This window comes from Rhinatrema bivittatum, chromosome 3, assembly GCF_901001135.1.
Source record: "Rhinatrema bivittatum chromosome 3, aRhiBiv1.1, whole genome shotgun sequence".
NCBI lineage: Eukaryota > Metazoa > Chordata > Amphibia > Gymnophiona > Rhinatrematidae > Rhinatrema > Rhinatrema bivittatum.
In genome coordinates, this window is record NC_042617.1 from 242,263,883 (window position 1) to 242,286,023 (window position 22,141).

The 22,141-nt window shown below is 41.7% G+C and overlaps 1 protein-coding gene across 2 annotated transcripts in view; it reads right to left on the bottom strand.

Annotated features, from left to right (window-relative positions):
* Window positions 1–17,923, bottom strand: part of MAP4K3 (mitogen-activated protein kinase kinase kinase kinase 3) — a 1,052,401-nt gene extending 1,034,478 nt beyond the window's left edge. For both annotated transcript variants that reach the window (XM_029594354.1, XM_029594353.1), the window contains exon 1: window positions 17,529–17,923. In XM_029594354.1, the coding sequence (XP_029450214.1) occupies window positions 17,529–17,624 (96 nt within the window). In that variant the 5' untranslated portion in view covers window positions 17,625–17,923. The remainder of the gene's footprint in view (window positions 1–17,528) is intronic.
* Between the last annotated feature and the right edge of the window lie 4,218 nt (window positions 17,924–22,141).

The window sequence follows — 22,141 nt, forward strand, 5'->3', positions numbered from 1 at the left end:
ACCCATACCCTCAGCCAACTCCCCCCCTTCTCCTCCAGTCCTCTCGCAACTTGTAAGAGACCTAGGTGTCACACTTGACCCACAATTCAACCTACAGAAATTTATCTCCTCCACCAAAGACTGTTACTTCAAATTACACATGCTCAAAAAACTCAAACATATTCTGCACCTCAATGACTTCAGAACAGCCCTACAAGCCCTCATTTTATCTAAAATAGACTAGGCAAATGCTCTGCTCTTAGGTCTCCCGAGGAAGAGCCTTGCCCCCCTGCAACTACTTCAAAATGCTGCTGCAAGGATATTGACAGGCACCCGCAGAAAAGAACACATCACACCTATCCTCAAACAACTTCACTGGCTCCCCATCACAGCCAGAATTCAATTTAAAACCCTCACACTTATCCACAAAGACATCCACAATCCAGACATGCTCTGGTTCTCAGAAAATGTACACATACGTTCCTCTTCCAGACCCACCAAAGCACCCTACACCGCAAACATTAACACACCTTTCTCCCAAACTCTTCCATCTAACAACCACCAAGCAACTTGCGTTATCCCTAACTGGACCCTCCCTATGGAATTCTATGCCCACCCACCTTCGCCTTGAAACCTGTACTAAGAATTTCAGACAGAACCTCAAGACCTGGTTGTTCGCCCGATCCTACTCATGAGCCCCCTATTCCTACCACACCCCACCTCCACCCCCTACCCCTCCCCTCACCCCTCTAGGCCCCCACCGAATACCCCTTTCTTAACTCTATCCTCCGAGTTTTCAATGTACATTATCTATATTTGTATTAACTATAATTCTCATGTACGCTAATTATAATTGTATTTAACTATGTTTTTATGTTAACCCATATGTACAGTATAACCTTGGTTTCCCACACCCTCTTATCCCACTCCCCCTCCTCCCCACCCCCTCCCTAGTTTATTTTATCAGATTCATTGTAAAGCCCTGTTGGCTATTTATTGTTCTATGGAAACCGATGTGATGTTTTCTTAACGAATGTCTGTATACAAAACTTTCAAAATAAATAAATAAATAAATAAATTCTTGCAGTGATCAACAGCAGATCAATCAGGAATCCTCATGCTTACATTTCCTCCTTTTTTTTTTTTCATTTAAAGTCCTTCACAAACGTTTTCTCTATTCTACTAATGCTCTAGAAAACCAAGGGGCAGAGCAAGATCTGACACTTGCCCATTTATTTATAGTGCAACTTGGTCACAGGGATTCAATAAACTGGCATGCCCATACCTCAAGGGAATGCTCAACTGGATCTCCAATTTTTCAATTTCACTAGTCCAGAGTTGACAAAACTGTTGCATATAAACCTCAGGACGCACGATCTCCATACACAACGATTTAAAGTCCGGGCTTTTATCTGACAATGTATTTTAAATGTAATAAGAAAATGATTAGACCACAAAAGGTCACAAATCAACAGATTCTTAACCTGAGATACCCAGTTCTGGTGAGACAAATAAATCAAGGATATGGCCAGCTTAATGAGTAGGAGAAACTATCAACTGTTCACAGTAAAGTGCTGTTAGGAAAGAACATAATTCATGGGCCCTACTACAAATTATATCAAAGTGGGTATTAAAATCAACCATAATAATGAATGTCATATTTAAGAGCCACAGACACTAAAAACAAATCTAATAAGATATGAAAGTCAGCAACATGAAGGTTTTGGGGATTGGGGTATAAACAAAAATGTCCAATTATGGACTTTCAGTAACATCTATAAAAGATGAACACAAAAGGAATAGATGCCTTAATCTTTTCCGGTGCTTTTATTAATGCAGAGACGTTTCAAATAAAATTGCCCGACTCAGGCCGAGTTTCGCAGCTTTGCAGCCGCTGCCTCAGGGGCTCTAGTATCCAAATCTCTGATGTTGTATGATCCAATCAAATGTCATAGTATACCAGCACTAAAAGAACAACTTATACATGATGTTTCTGAAACACACACACACTGGTATACCAGTGTGCGTTTCTGAAACACACACACACTGGTATACCAGTGTGCGTTTCTGAAACATCATGTATAAGTTGTTCTTTTAGTGCTGGTATACTATGACATTTGATTGGATCATACAACATCAGAGATTTGGATACTAGAGTCCCTGAGGCAGCGGCTGCAAAGCTGCGAAACTCGGCCTGAGTCGGGCAATTTTATTTGAAACGTCTCTGCATTAATAAAAGCACCGGAAAAGATCAAGGCATCTATTCCTTTTGTGTTCACCTGACGGTATCATAGATCGCCTACCTCCGTGTTTTCTTGGACATCTATAAAAGATGGCATTGACAGATCTGTGCATTGCATGGTCAGATGTGTCTTATAATTTATCAAAATTCCTCCACCTCACCTATGTAACCTAACTTGCTGAACATAAGTATAACTAACAGAGAAAACATCATTTATAAGAATTACACCATAGCTATGCAGCCAGGACTCAGATATAAAAAGTAGGGTCTAACTGATTATGACATATCTAGGGTCCTTCATTTTCAGTTTGAAGGCATTTTCATCTATAAATTCCTGGATTTTTTCTAAATTGACAATTTGTTTAAAATGATTTTCACCCTAATTTTAGGATGATTAAAGAGCAGCTACAGAGCTGCAGTTGTGTCTCAAGGCCTTCAAAAACTGCTGGAAGCTAGTGCAGGCTAAAACACCTGAAGTGTTTCAAGTCCCTCCTTACTCCAGCGTAGGCATGTGCCCTCCAATACTGCTGATATGCTATTTAAAGACCTGCCTACCCCTTCCACCAAGCGGCCAAAGTGCCTGCTGCTTGTAGTGCCAAGAGCACTTCCCAGAAGGCTCTTTGGACCATGAAAAAGAAGTACAGTGCTGCAGAGGACAGGAACCTCTGCATGCCACCAAAAGGAGAGAGGAAATATCTGGAACCACCAATAGAAATGTTGAATGCTATTGCAGTGGGTGGGAGTATGGGGGAAGAAAGGGATATGCTAGACAAGGAATATTTTTATTTTATTTATTTTTAATTTTTATATACCGACCTTCTTGCATAAAATGCAAATCAGGCCGGTTTACATTGCAAACTGAACAAGTAGGAAATATAATTCCTTAGTCCGATACATAGAACATCTAGAATTAAAAATGTAAATGCAAACTTTTTAGACAGCTTAATAGAGGTTAATTAAATAACAAACATAACTAAACTTATTTTACATAAAGCACAAAAGTTAGCACGAAGGTAGAATATATATATATATATATATAAAATAGGGTAGAAATAGGGATGCTACTGAGAGTGTGGAAGAATCTCTTTAAATATTCTTTTATTGTCCTGGCTTCTGTCCACCATAATAAACTGATACCCAGAAAAATAAGTCACATTTTTCCACTGGTTTTCTCCTGTTTTTGTTCTTCCCATAATAAACCCTTATTATTATTTTATATATACAGACATTTGATCTCAATTGAGATTTCACAGTGGTTTACATTCAAGTACTGTAGGTATTTCTCTATCCCCAGAGGGCTTACAATCTAGGTTTTTGTACCTGAGGCAATGGAGGGTAAAGTGACTTGCTCAAGGTCACAAGGAGTGACAGCAGGACTCGAACCCTGGTCTCCTGGTTCATAGTCCACTGCTCTAACCACTAGGCTATTCCTCCTCCCTGATACATTCTTGAGAAAATTAAAAAAATAAAAACCAAAAATGAAGTTCCCTATCCATCTGCAAAGAGGGAGTACCCACTGTCAGTCAGACATATCATAAAAAGAAAGACTGACAGTAGTGGTGCAATCTGTAAAGTTATTTCATTGGGATGGAAAACTAGTTCTCTGTGAGGCAATAACATTTATATAAGTGTTAAGAACATAAGAAAATGCCATACTGGGTCAGACCAAGGGTCCATCAAGCCCAGCATCCTGTTTCCAACAGTGGCCAATCCAGGCCATAAGAACATGGCAAGTACCCAAAAACTAAGTCTATTCCATGTTACCATTGCTAATGGCAGTGGCTATTCTCTAAGTGAACTTAATAGCAGGTAATGGACTTCTCCTCCAAGAACTTATCCAATCCTTTTTTAAACACAGCTATACTAACTGCACCAACCACATTCTCTGGCAACAAATTCCAGAGTTTAATTGTGCGTTGAGTAAAAAAGAACTTTCTCCGATTAGTTTTAAATGTGCCCCATGCTAACTTCATGGAGTGCCCCCTAGTCTTTCTACTATCCGAAAGAGTAAATAACCAATTCACATCTACCCGTTCTAGACCTCTCATGATTTTAAACACCTCTATCATATCCCCCCTCAGCTGTCTCTTCTCCAAGCTGAAAAGTCCTAACCTCTTTAGTCTTTCCTCATAGGGGAGCTCTTCTCTGTACCTTCTCCATCGCAATTATATCTTTTTTGAGATGCGGCGACCAGAATTGTACACAGTATTCAAGATGCGGTCTCACCATGGAGCGATACAGAGGCATTATGACATTTTCCGTTTTATTCACCATTCCCTTTCTAATAATTCCCAACATTCTGTTTGCTTTTTTGACTGCCGCAGCACACTGAACTGATGATTTCAATGTGTTATCCACTATGACGCCTAGATCTCTTTCTTGGGTTGTAGCACCTAATATGGAACCCAACATTGTGTAATTATAGCATGGGTTATTTTTCCCTATATGCATCACCTTGCACTTATCCACATTAAATTTCATCTGCCATTTGGATGCCCAATTGTCCAGTCTCACAAGGTCTTCCTGCAATTTATCACAATCCTCTTGTGATTTAACTACTCTGAACAATTTTGTGTCATCTGCAAATTTGATTATCTCACTCGTATTTCTTTCCAGATCATTTATAAATATATTGAAAAGTAAGAGTCCCAATACAGATCCCTGAGGCACTCCACTGTCCACTCCCTTCCACTGAGAAAATTGCCAATTCAATCCTACTCTCTGTTTCCTGTCTTTTAGCCAGTTTGCAATCCATGAAAGGACATCGCCACCTATCCCACGACTTTTTACTTTTCCTAGAAGCCTCTCATGAGGAACTTCGCCAAACGCCTTCTGAAAATCCAAGTATACTACCGGTATATCTACCGGTTCACCTTTATCCACATGTTTATTAACTCCTTCAAAAAAGTGAAGCAGATTTGTGAGGCAAGACTTGCCCTGGGTAAAGCCATGCTGAGTTTGTTCCATTAAACCATGTCTTTCTATATGTTCTGTGATTTTGATGTTTAGAACACTTTCCACTATTTTTCCTGGCACTGAAGTCAGGCTAACCGGTCTGTAGTTTCCCGGATCGCCCCTGGAGCCCTTTTTAAATATTGGGGTTACATTTGCTATCCTCCAATCTTCAGGTACAATGGATGATTTTAATAAGTTACAAATTTTTACTAATAGGTCTGAAATTTCCTTTTTTAGTTCCTTCAGAACTCTGGGGTGTATACCATCCGGTCGATTTATTACTCTTCATTTTGTCAATCAGGCCTACCACATTTTCTAGGTTCACCGTGACTTGATTCAGTCCATCTGAATCATTACCCATGAAAACCTTCTCTATTACGGGTACCTCCCCAACATTCTCTTCAGTAAACACCGAAGCAAAGAAATCATTTAATCTTTCTGCGATGGCCTTATCTTCTCTAAGTGCCCCTTTAACCCCTCGATCATCTAACGGTCCAACTGACTCCCTCACAGGCTTTCTGCTTCGGATATATTTTAAAAAAGTTTTTACTGTGAGTTTTTGCCTCTACAGCCAACTTCTTTTCAAATTCTCTCTTAGCCTGTCTTATCAATGTCCTACATTTAACTTGCCAATATTTATGCTTTATCCTATTTTCTTCTTTTGGATCCTTCTCCCAATTTTTGAATAAAGATCTTTTGGCTAAAATAGCTTCCTTCACCTCCCCTTTTAACCATGCCGGTAATCGTTTTGCCTTCTTTCCACCTTATCTAGAGACCTTTGTTTTCATTTTATTGTTCTTTATTTTTCCTGGGAATTTATCAGTTGATTTTATCAGGCCAAACGATTACTGACATGGTTAAAAGGTGAGGTGAAAGGGGCCATTTTATCCAAAAACAGTCCTTCAAAAGTTGGAAGAAGAATCCATCTGAAGAAAATAGGAAAAAGCATAAGCATCGTCAAATTACGTGTAAAACATTGCTAAGACAGGTAAGAGAGAATTTGAAATTAGGATGGCCATAGAGGCAAAAACTCATAAAAAAAAATTTAAATATATCTAAAGCAGGAAACCTGCGAGGAAGTCTGTTGGACCGTTAGATAATCGAGGGATTAAAGGGGCTCTTAGGGAAGTTAAGGGCATTACAGAAAGACTAAATGAATTATTTACATCTGTGTTTACTAATGAGGATGTTGGGGAGATACCAGTTCCAAAGATGGTTGTCAAGGGTGAGGAGTCAGATGAACTGAACCAAATCACGGTGAACCTGGAAGATGTAGTAGGCCAGACAAACTAAAAAAAAAAGAGTAGCAAATCACCTGGACCAGATGACGTGCACCCTAGGTTCCCAAGGAACTCAAAAATTAAATTTCAGATCTATTAGTTAAAATTTGTAACCTATCATTTAAATCATCCATTGTACCTGAAGATTGGAGGGTGGCCAATGTAACCCCAATATTTAAAAAAGGCTCCAGGGGTGATCTGGGTAACTATAGACCAGTGAGCCTAACTTCAGTGCCGGGAAAAATAGTGGAAACTATTCTCAAGATCAAAATCACAGAGCAAATATAGAAAGACATGGTTTAATGGAACACAGTCAGCATGGATTTACCCAAGGGAAGTCTTGCCTCACAAATCTACTTCACTTTTTTTAAGAGGTTAATACATGCGTGGATAAAAGTGAACTGGTAGATGTAGTGTATTTGGATTTTCAGAAAGCGTTTGACAAACGATAGGCTTCTACGGAAACAAAAAAGTAATGGGATAGGAGGCGATGTCCTTTCATGGATTACAAAACTGGTTAAAAGACAGGAAACAGAGTAGGATTAAATGGTCAATTTTCTGAGTGGAAAAAGGTAAACTGTGGAGTCCCTCAGGGACTGTACTTGGACCGGTGCTTTTCAATATATTTATAAATGATCTGGAAAGGGATACAGTGAGTGAGAATCAAATTTGCAGATGATATAAAAGTATTCAGAGTTGTTAAATCACATGCAGATTGTGAAAAATTGCAGAACAACCTTGAGAGGCTGGAAGATTGGGCAACTAAATGGCAGATGAAATTTAATGTGTCATAGTGGAAAACACATTGAAATAGTCTGTACAGTGTGCTGCGGCAGTCAAAAAGCAAACAGAATGTTGGGAATTATTAGAAAAGGAATGGTGAATAAAATGGAAAATGTCATAATGCCTCTATCGCTCCATGGTGAGACCGCACCTTGAATACTGTGTACAATTCTGGTCGCTGCATCTCAAAAAAGATATAATTGCGATGGAGAAGGTACAGAGAAGGGCTACCAAAATGATAAGGGGAATGGAACAACTCCCCTATGAGGAAAGACTAAAGAGGTTAGGACTTTTCAGCTTGGAGAAGAGACGACTGAGGGGGGATATGATAGAGGTGTTTAAAATCATGAGAGGTCTAGAACGGGTAGATGTGAATCTGTTATTTACTCTTTCGGATAGTAGAAAGACTAGGGGGCACTCCATGAAGTTAGCTTGGGGCACATTTAAAACTAATCGGAGAAAGTTCTTTTTTACTCAACGCACAATTAAACTCTGGAATTTGTTGCCAGAGAATGTGGTTCGTGCAGTTAGTATAGCTGTGTTTAAAAAAGGATTGGATAAGTTCTTGGAGGAGAAGTCCATTACCTGCTATTAAGTTCACTTAGAGAATAGCCACTGCCATTAGCAATGGTTACATGAATAGACTTAGTTTTTGGGTACTTGCCATGTTCTTATGGCCTGGATTGGCCACTGTTGGAAACAGGATGCTGGGCTTGATGGACCCTTGGTCTGACCCAGTATGGCATTTTCTTATGTTCTTAATGTGGACAAGTGCAAGGTTTTGCATATAGGGAAAAATAAAACATGCTGTATTTATATAATGTTAGGTTCCATAGTGAATAATACATTGAAATTAGCTCAGTGTGCTGCGGCAGATAAAAAAGCAAACAAAAAGAATCATTAGGAAGGGAATGGTGAATAAAACGGAAAATGTCATAATGCCTCTGTATCGCTGTTCAGTTCGGAATTAACAGTCTGCTTGGAATTAGCAATCTGTTATTTAGGAGAGTTCTGGGTGGATCCTTGGACCGGTGGCAGATGACCATGCCCCCAGGGGAAGATCCCGAGAGGGACCACCGGTCAGGCTCAGAGTATGGAGACAGACACACACTAGTTCTTTCATTAGACAGTATACTGAACCACCAGAGGTGGCAGTAGTGAGCGGGAATGGCCCAGCTGGGCTGTAGTCCCTCAGATACTGGAACAGCGATCCCTGGAGGCTGAGCTGTAGAGAAACTAAAATATAGTGAGTAGGCAGGGTATTCAGAGTTCATGTACTGAACCAGATGGTAACACACACAACGTCTCATAGAAGCCCAGGAGCTGGAATGTATAGGCCCTCGAGGAGTGAGTACCTGGTTCCAGGGAAAGCTCTGAGAGAGCAATGGTAACTCACTGATGTAGTTGGCAGTGATGACTTCCAGGCAGAAGAGAGTACCGAGTTAAGTCTGGTAACGAGGCCCCCGAGGAGCGGGTACCCCTAGTAAGTCCGAGGAGGCAGAGTAGCTTAGGTAGAGTAATCCTTGCTAACTCGATGTGTTAGCAAATTCTAAGACCTTATATATCAGTCACAGGTGACGTCATCTTCGGGAGACGCCCCCGATATTCGGGCCATCAACGGTACTTCGGTCAGGGCTGCGCGCGCACCCCCTAGGCCTCCAGGAAACATGGCAGTTTGCAGTGTCCAGCCGGTCCGGGGACGTCAGAGGACTTCGGCAGAAGGACGCCGCAGCAGCCAAACTTCCGCGGGCGAAAAGGGAGGCGCCGAAGAGATAAGGAGGGTGGAGAGAGGGCGTCAGGAACCAGACACAACAATCGCTCCATGGTGAGATTACACTTTTGAGTACTGTGTACGATTCTAGTTGCAACATCTCAAAAAAAAGGTATAGTTGCACTGGAGAAGTTACAGAGAAGGGCGACCAAAATGATAAAGGGGATGGAACGGCTGCCCTAAAAGGAAAGGCCAAAGAGGTTAGGACTGTTCAGCGTGGAGAAGAGACGGCTGAGGGGGGATATGATAAAGGTCTATAAAATCATAAGAAGTTTAGAACAGATGAACATGAATCAGTTAATTACTCTTTCGGATAATAGGACAAATAGGAAGCACTGCATGAAATTAGCAAGTAGCACATTTAAAACAAATTGAAGAAAATTATTTCACTCAGCGCACAAACAAGCTCTGGAATTTGTTGCCAGAGGAGTGGTTAAGGTAGTTAGTGTAGCTGGGTATAAAAAAGGTTTTGATAAGTTCGTGGAAGAGAAGTCCATTACCAGCTATTAATCAAGTTGACTTAGGAAATAGCCACTGCTATTACTGGCATTAAGAGCACGGAATCTACTTAATGTTTGGGTACTTGCCAGATACTTGTAATCTGGATTGGCCACTGTTAGAAACAGGATGCTGGGTTTGTTGGCACCTTGGTGTGACCCAATACGACAGCTTCTTATATACTACTACTTATGACAAGAACATAAACAGGAGAAAATAAGTTCAAAAAATAATTTTTCCAGATGAATGTCAGAGTTTACTTTGATGAACAGAAGCCAGGACTATAAAACATTAACAGGTTCTCCTATCCACCCACCTAGCGGCATCCCCTTCCTAGCAAGCCCCTTTCTCTCTCCTCCCACCTCACTGAGAATCTCCTTCTCTTCCCCTTAACACCGCCCCCCCCCCACCCCACTCTGCAACACTGCACTTCTATTTTTATGAAGGGCCAAGGAGCCTGTTGGGTAGTGCTTCTGGTGGACAGGGCCTGCTTGAAATGTATTCACAATACTAAATTCAAACAACCCAATAGAGTGGATAGAAATTTAAACAAAACAGTAATCCACCAGATGGGAGTAGTTGAGATCAAATTATATCTAAATATCTATATCTCAGTGAAATGACTATCATATAAAGATGCCATCAAATTCTCATATTTTGAGTTAAGTCTTAAAGACTGCGTCTGCAATATAATCATAAGTCATAGAGTCCTAAGTGTTTTATACATATTTTTTATAAATTTTATTTGCAATTAAAATAAAGTTGCATGTAGATCTAGGATATTAATTTTTTGAAAATCACCACAAAACAAAATCAAGGCACTTCGGCTGCTTGGGGGTGAGAAGGTGGGACTTGAAACATGGCATGGGCAGCACAGGAGGGTGGAACTTGAAACACAGCATGTACTTTGGCCCACACTGGCTTCCAGCAGTGGCTGAATGACTTAAAACAATGTGTCTGCAGCTCTGGAGCATGTTTTTAATCAGCCTAAAATGATGGCGAATATTAGTTTAAACCAGTTGTCACCTTTGGCAAAATCTAGGACTTTGAGTGAAAACTGGTTAAAAATGAAAACCTAGGACCCTGCGTATGACACACGGTTTCAGGAGGAATCCTGATGCAAGATTATTGGCCTCAGAACCACTGCTGCAATGACCACATTAGGAACAGTGGGATCTTAGGTCTATTAAAACAGGCGGGGAGCAGGGGGAGGGGGAGAGAACTACCAGGTAGGTGCAAATGACAGTTTATGGCATCAGAATCCCACTACTGGTTCTGATTAAGCTGGAACAGGGTACTACTTGGGCAAAAACAATTACCTTATTTCAACAATATTTGTAGCCAGGATTTCTTAAAAACTCATTTGACAATATATCTAAAAGCTAATCACAGTACACTGTCAAAAAAGCCTTACGGCTAAGATCAAATATAAGATCCAAATAATGAGCCGAGGAAGGCCCCTTCTTGTTCTTCTGGAGGATTTAACACTCTGCCACCTGAGTCCACTAGGGACATAACTGTCTGAACCCTGGCCAAATCATCTGCATTAAACTTCCCATATATACTATAAAAAAAAAAAAAAACAACCACTGTCAGAAAAGACAAACCACTTAACAAGAGTATTCCAGTCAGACAGCTGCATACCCCAACAGCTTATATTGTAAATAAATCACAGAAAAAAAAATGAAAACTCTACTCAGAAAATTTGAAAGGAATTTAAGAACACTGCCAAGGCCCAAGGTATCCATACCTGCCAAGACAAACACAAAGGCCACACCTAGAAAACATGGCTCTTCCATCCAGGAATTAAAAGATTCGGTTATTTGTTCTACAGTATATGTAATCAGTTTGGAAAACCATTAATGTTTAAAGGCAGAGTAGTTTCTTAGCTGACAAGAGACATTAACCCTTAACTGATAGAACAAAAAATGGCCATAACACACAAATGTCTGTTTGGTCTTCTCCTTCTCTCCTCCCGGGCAGCCAAGTGGAATCCTGCTTTAATGGAAACTTCTTCTGAAGCCCTCAACAGATGTGCAGGTGAGCCAAAATGTAAAGGCCTTCTAAATAGCTTACTGCATGCACACAAAAAAAGTCAGTGTACTTATCACATATGCTAAAACAGAACTTATTATACAGGTTCAATATTGCAAAATTTCTTTCCCAGAAACCTGGCTTCAGGTTAGGTGATGGGAGCATTCCAAGTATCCTTGTGCATTTCATTATGCATCTGTTGAAGATTTTAGAAAGGCAGCAAACTGTATTCTAGTCCTGTCCAGTCAAGCTATAGTATAAATAGCACCTTTTAAATATCTTTTTAATGTGCTTATATATGCAACACATCCACAGGTAGCATGGTAATGATCTAATGCAGGGTTTCCCAAACCTGTCCTTGGGACACCTCAGCCAGTCGGGTTTCAGGTATCCACAATGAATATGCATACTCTGAGTCTCCGTGATATGCAAATGTATCTCATGCATATTCATTGTGGATACCTGAAAACCTGACTGGCTGTGGGGTCCCCAGGAGAGGTTTGGGAATTCCTGATCTAATGAGTCATTACCATCCTATTTACAGACCAGTAAATAAATTTAACACATATAAAGCTTAGCTCCTAATTCAAGGCTGTATTAAACTTAGCACAATGGAGCTTGGACAGCAGGTTTGAAACACCAGAAGTTTACCAAAGTGGAGAAAGCCAGTGTCTTGGGCCTCCCAGTATCTAAAAAGAGAGGACTAGAAAGTATAAACTGGGGAGGATGGGAAGAAGAGAGAAGGAGGCAGAGTTGGGGGTGGCTTGTCATAAAATAGATACAAAAAGCTATCAATTAAATTAGTATGTGGCAGAGAGAGAATGTAGGAGTAGAAGCACAACAGTTGTACCTGCAGGGAATATTTTATGACTCCTTTTACACCATAAACTGAAAGTATCCACACCTGAATAAGTATGAAGCCCTAATCCATGGGCTCTCAACTACAGTCATAACAGGTTTTCAGGGCAACCAAATTATGCCTACATGTAAACCATTGCGATGGTATTTAACTTAGCAACGGTATAGAAACGTTTTTAAATAAATAAATAAATCAAACTGGTTTTTAAAAATCACTTGTAGGCAAATGCATCTGACCAATAGTAATCATAAACATTCTGAAAACAAAAGCCATCTGCACTCACCGAGAACCCCTGGCCTAAGCACTACTTCCGTAAGTTTAAAATCACTCTGAGGTGTGCCTCATTAGTATAAACCTTCATTTTTGGATTTTGCAACAGCACACACTAAGGTGACTGAGTGGAAGCATACCATTCACTACATGTGCTAGCATAGGTTACCACTTACTGAACTCCAAACACATAGGTCCCCTGATGAACTTGTCACCAAATGAAGACTACTGCTATGGGGACCTGAACAAGTAACAGTTTAATACTACTTCTATGAGTGTATTTATGTACAGGAGCAGATCTGCAACATTAAGATGGCGTGAATACCCTTTTAAGGCACAATAAAATTAGTACTTTAAGGAATGAAAGTTCCATTGCTACAACTTTGTAAATTAACTTCCGATCTATTTAAAAAGTCTCCAACTATTATAGTAAAAGAAGAAAAAAAAAAAAAACACATGATTTTTGGCCACATCTCGAATACTAGCAGCTCATACTGACACTACAAGCATTATATACTAGATTCCCATGCACTCTCTCATAATACTCCGAAAAAAATGTGTTTTGCAATTGGTATGTGGCAGCTTTGTTTACACTTGATATCCAGGCTGAAAGCATGCCTCCCATATGAGTCAGGCATGCATGTTCTCAATAGTCATGCTGGTTTAGCCATTAACCTTAGACTCCTTGCTGTGCAGTTATAAAAAATGACAGAACAAACAGTTTGATAGTGCATCTGGTAACTGGGTCACTCATTTTCCTGAAGAAAGAAAAAAAGAGGAAGCCTAGGAGTGCTTTAGTGGGCCAAATTTTTTTTTTTAACTACAATATCTATGCTCTCTTCTCTTTCCACTAGTAAAGTCTGCAAGAGTGGCACCTAGGAAAGAAACAGCTAACAGCTTACTGAGATAAATTTTTTATGAGTTTTTGCAAAGAATCGCCCTATGATGCCCAGTGATGGCTTATATATAATTACAGTGATACAGTAATAGTAACACCATCAAAAATAATGGTAACAGAGTATAACTGAAGGAGGCAGGGGGTGAGGGAAAGAAAACATACCATCTATTTTTTTGACTAACCACTAAAACCACTGTTAAAATTGTCCTCTTTCATTAAAGAGCTCCTGGGTCTATCTTTCCTTTTCATAGGAGAAGGGGGAACTTGGATCCAAGTGAGGCATCCTTTAAAATTCTATAAAGTAGTAACCAAGGTGCTGTGCCATACCAAAATTGCAAAATGCTATTTTCTGTGACAGACTACAGAAAAGCAGCAAGATAGACCAGTAAATGTTCTCATCAGCAATTTTACCTGCTGCTAACAATTTGGTCTTTAAAAGATACATATACTAAGAAAGTTAACCACATTATAGTAAAGTGTAGCGCCAAGATACTTTCCGATCCTTAAACTTCAAAAGATGACATGTCAATATGACAGGTGCCAAGCAATATCAGTCTTTAATGAGTAGATGCATGTAGATGAAATACAAGTAGGTCCCCAGACACGGACAGTGTTTCGCCACTCCAGCTGCGTCAGGAGGGACAGAAGCCCAAAACTAGTCATTTAAACATGTGACATAATATAGCTTGGCATCTCCAGGTTACATGTGAAGAAGTCCAGGTGGCTTGAAAGACCACTATTATTATTTCTTATGTCACATGTTTAAAATGACTACTTTGGGGCTTCTGTCCCTCCTGACATAGCCAGAGTGGCGAAACACGGTCCATGTCGGGGAACCTACTTGTATTTCATCTACATACATCTACTCATTAAAGACTGATGTCGCTTGGCACCTGTCATATTGACTAATTCATGTTTTGATGTTTAAGGATCCGCACATATCTTGGCGTTACACTTTAATATATTGTGGTTTACCCACTGTGTGTACTGCATTCTTTCTCCACCTTCATTTGTGCTCTAAGAAAGTTAACACCAATATTCACTTGGTATGATTACTCAGCCTCAAAGATTTGTGCATGTAACAAAGTCCTTCTTGTGAAGTCAGCTTAATTCAACCAGTTTTCTAATGAAGTCAGTGTTATGTAAGGCTGGAATGTGGCATCACTAAATAGTATACTGTATAGCTAGAAGGGGTTTGAGCAGTTTCTTTAACAATTACGTATCAATTACAATGAATGTCATTTTCTTAAGTATTCTTCAGGTCTTTGTTCTCAAGCCTGGATTTAAGCACTAGTCTACTAGGCTGGTGCCTAGGGCAGCAATTTTCATGCCCCGTCACCATGCAGACTGCCAATCCCCCAAACCTCCATGTCAGCAACCCAATTTTCAAATTGCAGTGGGCACATGGACTAAGCCTGCACATTAGTGCCCTGCCTCTTCACGGGCTTCTATTTTGCAGAAGTGGATGAGGTCTGTGTGCACTTGTTTAGTCCCTGTGCTCATTGCAATTAGAGGATTTCATCACTGGAGTATGGGGGCAGGGGGGCTCAAAGGTTCATGGGTAATCAAGTGGGGGTGGCATAGCTCTAGCACAGTGCGCCTAGGGGCAGCATCTGCCCAAATCTGTCACTACTTGTGCCTACCTATAATGTGAATATGCAAAACAAGATTCACACTATGTACTGTATTCACATGACTCCTAGTGACATTGGTGGCAAACATACTCACATGCACTCACTCCTCTGAAGTAAGAACAGCAAGGATAAGAAGCTCTGATATTAAAAATAAGAGGGACAGCTGAAGCCATAGCAAGGTATCATGAAGCACTGTTAACATATTGGGAAAGAAGATAGCAAAATATGCATAAAACAATTTTGTTAAACTGGTCCTTTGCTCAGCTCACAGCACTGACATGCAAGCAATTCCAGTTCAAGTCCCCTGTCAACTGGCACTGGTTCAGGTTGGATGTGCTGCACGGGTGACATGAACAATCCAGAGGGGGGAGAAATAGTACAGCTACTATATCAACTCCTTCCAATCAAAGAAGTGGAGTGAGGTCAGGTTTCCAGTTTATTCCTTCCAGCCCCCACTAAGAAGGCAAGGTTCCACAAGTCGCTGAGTCCCACTGGGGTGGGTGAATACATGGAATACAATCAGGTATAGTAGGTAGCTCCCACCCAGAGATAGTTTAGAATCTAAAAGCCTCATTTACTGAAGCTTTTTCCCCATTCTATGTTTATGAGAAATAAAAAAAATTAATAAAGCCTTAAGTTTGTACCTAAAGCAATGAAGGATGAAATAGACTTGCTCACAGTCAAAAGCAATGGGAGAAGCAGGATTTGAACCCTAACTTCCCTTGTTCACAGCAGCTGCTCTAACCACTAGACCACTCCTCCACCCAAAAAAGTATGAAGAGCTCACAATATTGTCTTTTTTCCCTTTATCATTCTCCCTCTCTCTAAAATCAACTGAAATTTCAATAACCTGTGAGAGACTAAGATACCATCTACAGTGAGTCACATGTGAAATAACAAAGCCATCTAATTGATGACTAACTATAACATTTACAGAAAAAGATTAACTCCATTCATCTATAATGCATTTTAACTTAAGTGTGCAAAACCTCCTACCAACTACTAGAAAAACATTTACCTTATTAATGGCTGATACAACACAGAATAATCACAGTAAAAAAAAATTCACCTCAGATGTTCATTGTGATCTAAAAGCCAATTTACTTTTTTATACAATAAAGTTAAGTTTATTTTCAAAAAGCATGGATGAGCTGGACATCACACCCATAGTTATGCAAGTACTAAGTTTGGGATTTTTTTAGTAAGTAGTTGAGCTTGTTCTCCAAATCAACTAAAACTGAACCCGGGTATTGCAAAGTACTTAAGTCACTGCAGTATTAAAACCCATTACATATATTCAATTCTGAGTGTATTATGAAATTAACAAAACAAGTTAACCAATCCTTTATCTAGTTAGAATTACTTTTTGGGAACTACCTTCCTCTGCAAGATTTCTGCCATTTTTTTCCTGTTCCACGAGATAATATGGGCCTTTTCATATCTATGACAACAACAGATAAACATGCTCCCAAATTAAAACATCCTGATAATCTGTGATTGTTTGTCTTTATCACTTTGGAGTACAACATTCAGTGATGTTTTAACGAAAGCTGCATTTACTAAAACGGCAAAGTTTCTTACTTCTGAAAAGCAGAAGCCAGACACTCATTCCATACAATGACATCAACAGATTATAGGTTTACTTAGGATCCCTATGGAGGTCAAAGGATCCCTATGGAGGTCAAAGTCCAGCTCAGATTATAAAATAAAGCACGGGGGGGGGGGGGGGGGGGGTGACTGGTGTTGGTTTCTGTATGGATACTTATCTACCCAAAGAAGAAGAATCTCAACTGGATAAAACGGATGGACCAATTTGTTTTTCTGCCATCATTTAATGTTACCATCATTATCTACAAGATGAAATGACTTGACCCAGAAAGCATGGTCTTCAGAAATGGATTAGGAACCTTGCAAGTCCATTTAAATCTCAGAAAGAGCAAAAACGTAATACCGAGCAATAACAATGTGCCCTGCAATAGAACAGTTTGCCACAAGTGTGAGCAAACTCCTAAAATAAAAAGCTATAACTATTCCCCGATATACAAACCCACATGATTAGCACTTCAAAGGAGGCATGGGTTTTCCTCGGGGCTGGACTTTATTTTGCAGCAAGATCCTATCGGGCCTGCAAGCCAAGATCCCGAACTCTGGAAACCCTTTCTTGGCGCCTTCTCCTTTCTTAGAGGAGCAACGCCATAAGCAGACAAAAGAAGAAAAGTAACCAATAATACAATAAAGAACAATAAGCTAAATACAAGCCTCCCCAGTAAGTCACTGCCATCACCGAAGCCCCGACGCAGTCCAAGGATAAAGTGGCTCCCTCACCTTGTACACGTCCCCGTAGGTGCCGCTGCCGATCCTCTGGATGAGCTCGAAGTCCTCTTGCGGGTTGCGGCGCGACAGCTCGAAGCTGGCGTTCATGGCGCCGGCGGAGCGGCGGCAACAGCGGGGGCCCGGGCCCCCCCACCACCACCTCTCCTGCTCTCCCCGACGCCCAGCTCAAAATGACTTACGGACAAGCAGAGAAAACCACGCCGAGCACTATTCAATTCACGATAGATGAAAGCTGAACCACCGGCGCCAGCAACCAGTTCACCCGCCCCACGCTCAAACCAATATATCTACATCATCCACAAAAATCAGTGCCCGACTGCTGCGCGAAAATCCAACATGGCTGCCGAGGTTGGCAGTGCGCAGGCGCAGAAGGCAGCCGCGTGGGGGCCCGTCAGTGCCGCGCATCGCGCCCGGGCTGTACGTTTGTAACCTGCTTTCCAAGCACACGTGTTCCTCGTTTGGAGGTGATTATTTTTAATTGTGCTTTTTATGTAGCTTCAGCCTTGGGAGTTAGAAGGATCTAATGCTGTGGATCTGCATCTATCATTTGGACTTTGCTTGCTCACCCCAAACTTTCTCCGTGCGCTGGAAACCCTGGAGATGGCAAGCCTAAAAGTTTCCAGTAGTCCACATTAGTATTAATGTACGAGAAGCATGACTATAAGGTGCAACCCTTCCCCGGCCTCCCACCCCACCAGAAAAAACGACGACTGACTGATCCTGGGAAATTACAAATAAGGAAGCTGAACCATCAGTAGTAAAAACTGTACTTCTTGTAATTGGTCCCGATTTAGTAGTCCGAAACAAAACAAGATATTCTCTGCAGAGATGTTATAAAATGTGTTGCATTCCAAGGCTTTGATTTGCCCAAAAATTGTGACTAATGTACTAAAGTGCATTAGTCTGTGATAATGTAAAGCTTATTATTAGGAATGTAGATAGCTGGGTGGCTGGTGGGCGTGAGGATCGCCTGGTAACATGCCTACCTCGTGCGAAGGTGGCGGACTTCACCCATCACCTAGATAGGATTTTAGACAGTGCTGGGGAGAAGCCGGCTGTCGTAGTACATGCGGGCACCAACGACATTGGAAAATGTGAGAGGGAGGTTCTGGAAGCCAAATTTAGGCTCTTAGGTAGAAAGCTTAAATCCAGAACCTCCAGGGTAGCATTCTCTGAAATGCTCCCTGTTCCACGCGCAGGTCACCAGAGGTAGGCAGAGCTCCGGAGTCTCAATGCATGGATGAGACGATGGTGCAAGGAAGAGGGATTCAGTTTTGTTAGGAACTGGGGAACCTTTTGGGGAAGGGGGAGTCTCTTCCGAAGGGAGGGGCTCCACCTTAACTAGGGTGGAACCAGACTGCTGGCACTAACCTTTTAAAAAGGAGATAGAGCAGCTTTTAAACTAGAACAAGGGGGAAAGCCGACAGTCGCTCAGCAGCGCATGGTTCGGAGAGAGGTATCTTTAAAGGATACTAATTATGCATTAGAATTAGGGCATCCCGACAATGAGATTCCAATAATTAGAAAAGCAGTCCAAGTGCCTGTAACTAAAAACTCACCTGAGCTAAAAAATTCTAACTTATCCCTATCAATTAAAAAACAGAATGAAAATACAAACAAAAAACAAACTTTGAAATGTTTGTATGCTAATGCCAGAAGTCTAAGAAGTAAGATGGGAGAATTAGAATGTATAGCAGTGAATGATGACATAGACTTAATTGGCATCTCAGAGACATGGTGGAAAGAGGATAACCAATGGGACAGTGTTATACTGGGGTACAAATTATATCGCAATGACAGAGAGGAGCACACGGGAGGAGGTGTGGCGCTTTATGTCCGGGATGGCAGAGTCCAACAGGATAAACATCCTGCATGAGACTAAATACAAAATTGAATCTTTATGGGTAGAAATCCCTTGTGTGTCAGGGAAGACTATAGTGATAGGGGTATACGACCGTCCACCTGGTCAAGATGGTGAGACGGACAGTGAAATGCCAAGAGAAATTAGGGAAGCTAACCAAATTGGTAGTGCAGTAATAATGGGAGACTTCACTTACCCCAATATTGACTGGGTAAATGTATCATCGGGTCACGCTACAGAGATAACGTTCCTGGATGGAATAAATGATAGCTTTTGTTATGATCCGGAAGTGGATCCTTGGGCCGACCTTTGTTGGGAAGCGGTCGGAAGGCAGACACGCACAGCCGTAGATGGATCTTCGCCTGGAAACCCGTGACGCCCCCAGAGGAGCTGTGAACGCCCGGGTCGCTAGGACTTAGGTGGCTTCACCCTGGAAGTCCGAGGTCCCCCCAGGAGGAGCCCGTAGGGACCAGGACCACTGGGACTTAGGAGAGGACTGGCGTGGAAGAAAACCCGGACCGGGACTGGAACAGGAGTGAAGGCAGGAGAGAGAGAGACGAACCGTGATCAAGGCAGGCAGCTGGAGTCAGGAGCGAGAAGACAATCCGTGGTCAAGGCAGGCAGCAGGAATCAGAAGCGAGAAGACAATCCGTGGTCAAGGCAGGCAGCAGGAATCAGAAGCGAGAAGACAATCCGTGATCAAGACAGGCAACAGGAATCCGAAACAGGAATGCTGAGACTGACAAGCAGAAACAGGAGCACCTGGAACAGCAACTAACCCACCGAAGTGACCTCGTTGCAAGGCAAAGCAGGAAGGACAGAAGCCGGCTTAAATTCCCCGCTGGTGATGACGTCAGACAGGGGGCGGTTCAGCACATCCGGGTGCTGGGCCATCAAAAGCCCGCCCTTCGCGCGCGCGCGCGTTCCCCCATGGGGGAGGAGTCATCTGTGGGGCTCGGCGGCGTCTCCCACGCGGAGAGCCCGTCGCCATGCGGCCAGGCCGGCCCTGGATCCCGCGACTCGCGGCCGAACACCGGACCCCGCTGAGGAGGTAAGGGCCTGGCGAGAGCGGCTATAACAGCTTTATGGAGCAATTGGTTCAGGAACCGATGAGAGAGGGAGCAATAGATCTAATTCTCAGTGGAGCACAGGACTTGGTGAGAGAGGTAACGGTGGTGGGGCCGCTTGGCAATAGTGATCATAATATGATCAAATTTGATTTAATGACTGGAAAAGGAACAGTGTTCAAATCCAAGGCTCTCGTGCTAAACTTTCAAAAGGGAAACTTTCATAAAATGAGAAAAATTGTTAGAAAAAAACTGAAAGGAGCAGCTACAAAAGTAAAAAATGTCCAAGAGGCGTGGTCATTGTTAAAAAATACCATTCTAGAAGCACAGTCCAGATGTATTCCACACATTAAGAAAAGTGGAAAGAAGGAAAAACGATTACCGGCATGGTTAAAAGGGGAGGTGAAAGAAGCTATTTTAGCCAAAAGATCTTCATTCAAAAATTGGAAGAATGATCCAACAGAAGAAAATAGGATAAAGCATAAACGTTGGCAAGTTAAATGTAAAACATTGATAAGACAGGCTAAGAGAGAATTTGAAAAGAAGTTGGCTGTAGAGGCAAAAACTCACAGTAAAAACTTTTTTAAATGTATCCGAAGCGGAAAGCCTGTGAGGGAGTCAGTTGGACCGTTGGATGATCGAGGGGTTGGGGGGGCACTTAGAGAAGATAAGGCCATCGCGGAGGGATTGAATGATTTCTTTGCTTCGGTGTTTACTGAAGAGGATGTTGGGGAGGTAACCGTAATGGAGAAGGTTTTCATGGGTAAAGATTCGGATGGACTGAATCAAGTCACGGTGAACCTGGAGGATGTGGTAGGCCTGATTGACAGACTGAGGAGTAGTAAATCACCCGGATTGGATGGTATACACCCCAGAGTTCTGAAGGAACTGGAAAATGAAATTTCAGACCTATTAGTAAAAATTTGTAACTTATCATTAAAATCATCCATTGTACCTGAATACTGGAGGATAGCAAATGTAACCCCATTATTTAAAAAGGGCTCCAGGGGTGATCTGGGAAACTACGGACCGGTTGGCCTGACTTCAGTGCCAGGAAAAATGGTGGAGGGTGTTCTAGACATCAAAATCATAAAACATGTGGAAAGACGTGGTTTAGTGGAACAAAGTCAGCATGGCTTTACCCAGGGCAAGTCTTGCCTCACAGATCTGCTTCACTTTTTTGAAGAAGTTAATAAACATGTGGATAAAGGTGAACCAGTAGATTTAGTGTACTTGGATTTTCAGAAGGCGTTTGACAGGGTTCCTCATGAGAGGCTTCTAGGAAGGGTGAAAAGTCATGGGATGGGTGGCGATGTCCTTTCGTGGATTGCAAACTGGCTAGAGGACAGGAAACAGAGAGTAGGATTAGGTGGACAATTTTCTCAGTGGAAGGGAGTGGACAGTGGAGTGCCTCAGGGATCTGTATTGGGACCCTTACTTTTCAATATATTTATAAATGATCTGGAAAGAAATACAACGAGTGAGATAATCAAATTTGCAGATGACACAAAATTGTTCAGAGTAGTTAAATCACAAGCAGATTGTGATAAATTGCAGGAAGACCTTGTGAGACTGGAAAGTTGGGCATCCAAATGGCAGATGAAATTTAATGTGGATAAGTGCAAGGTGATGCATATAGGGAAAAATAACCCATGCTATAATTACACAATGTTGGG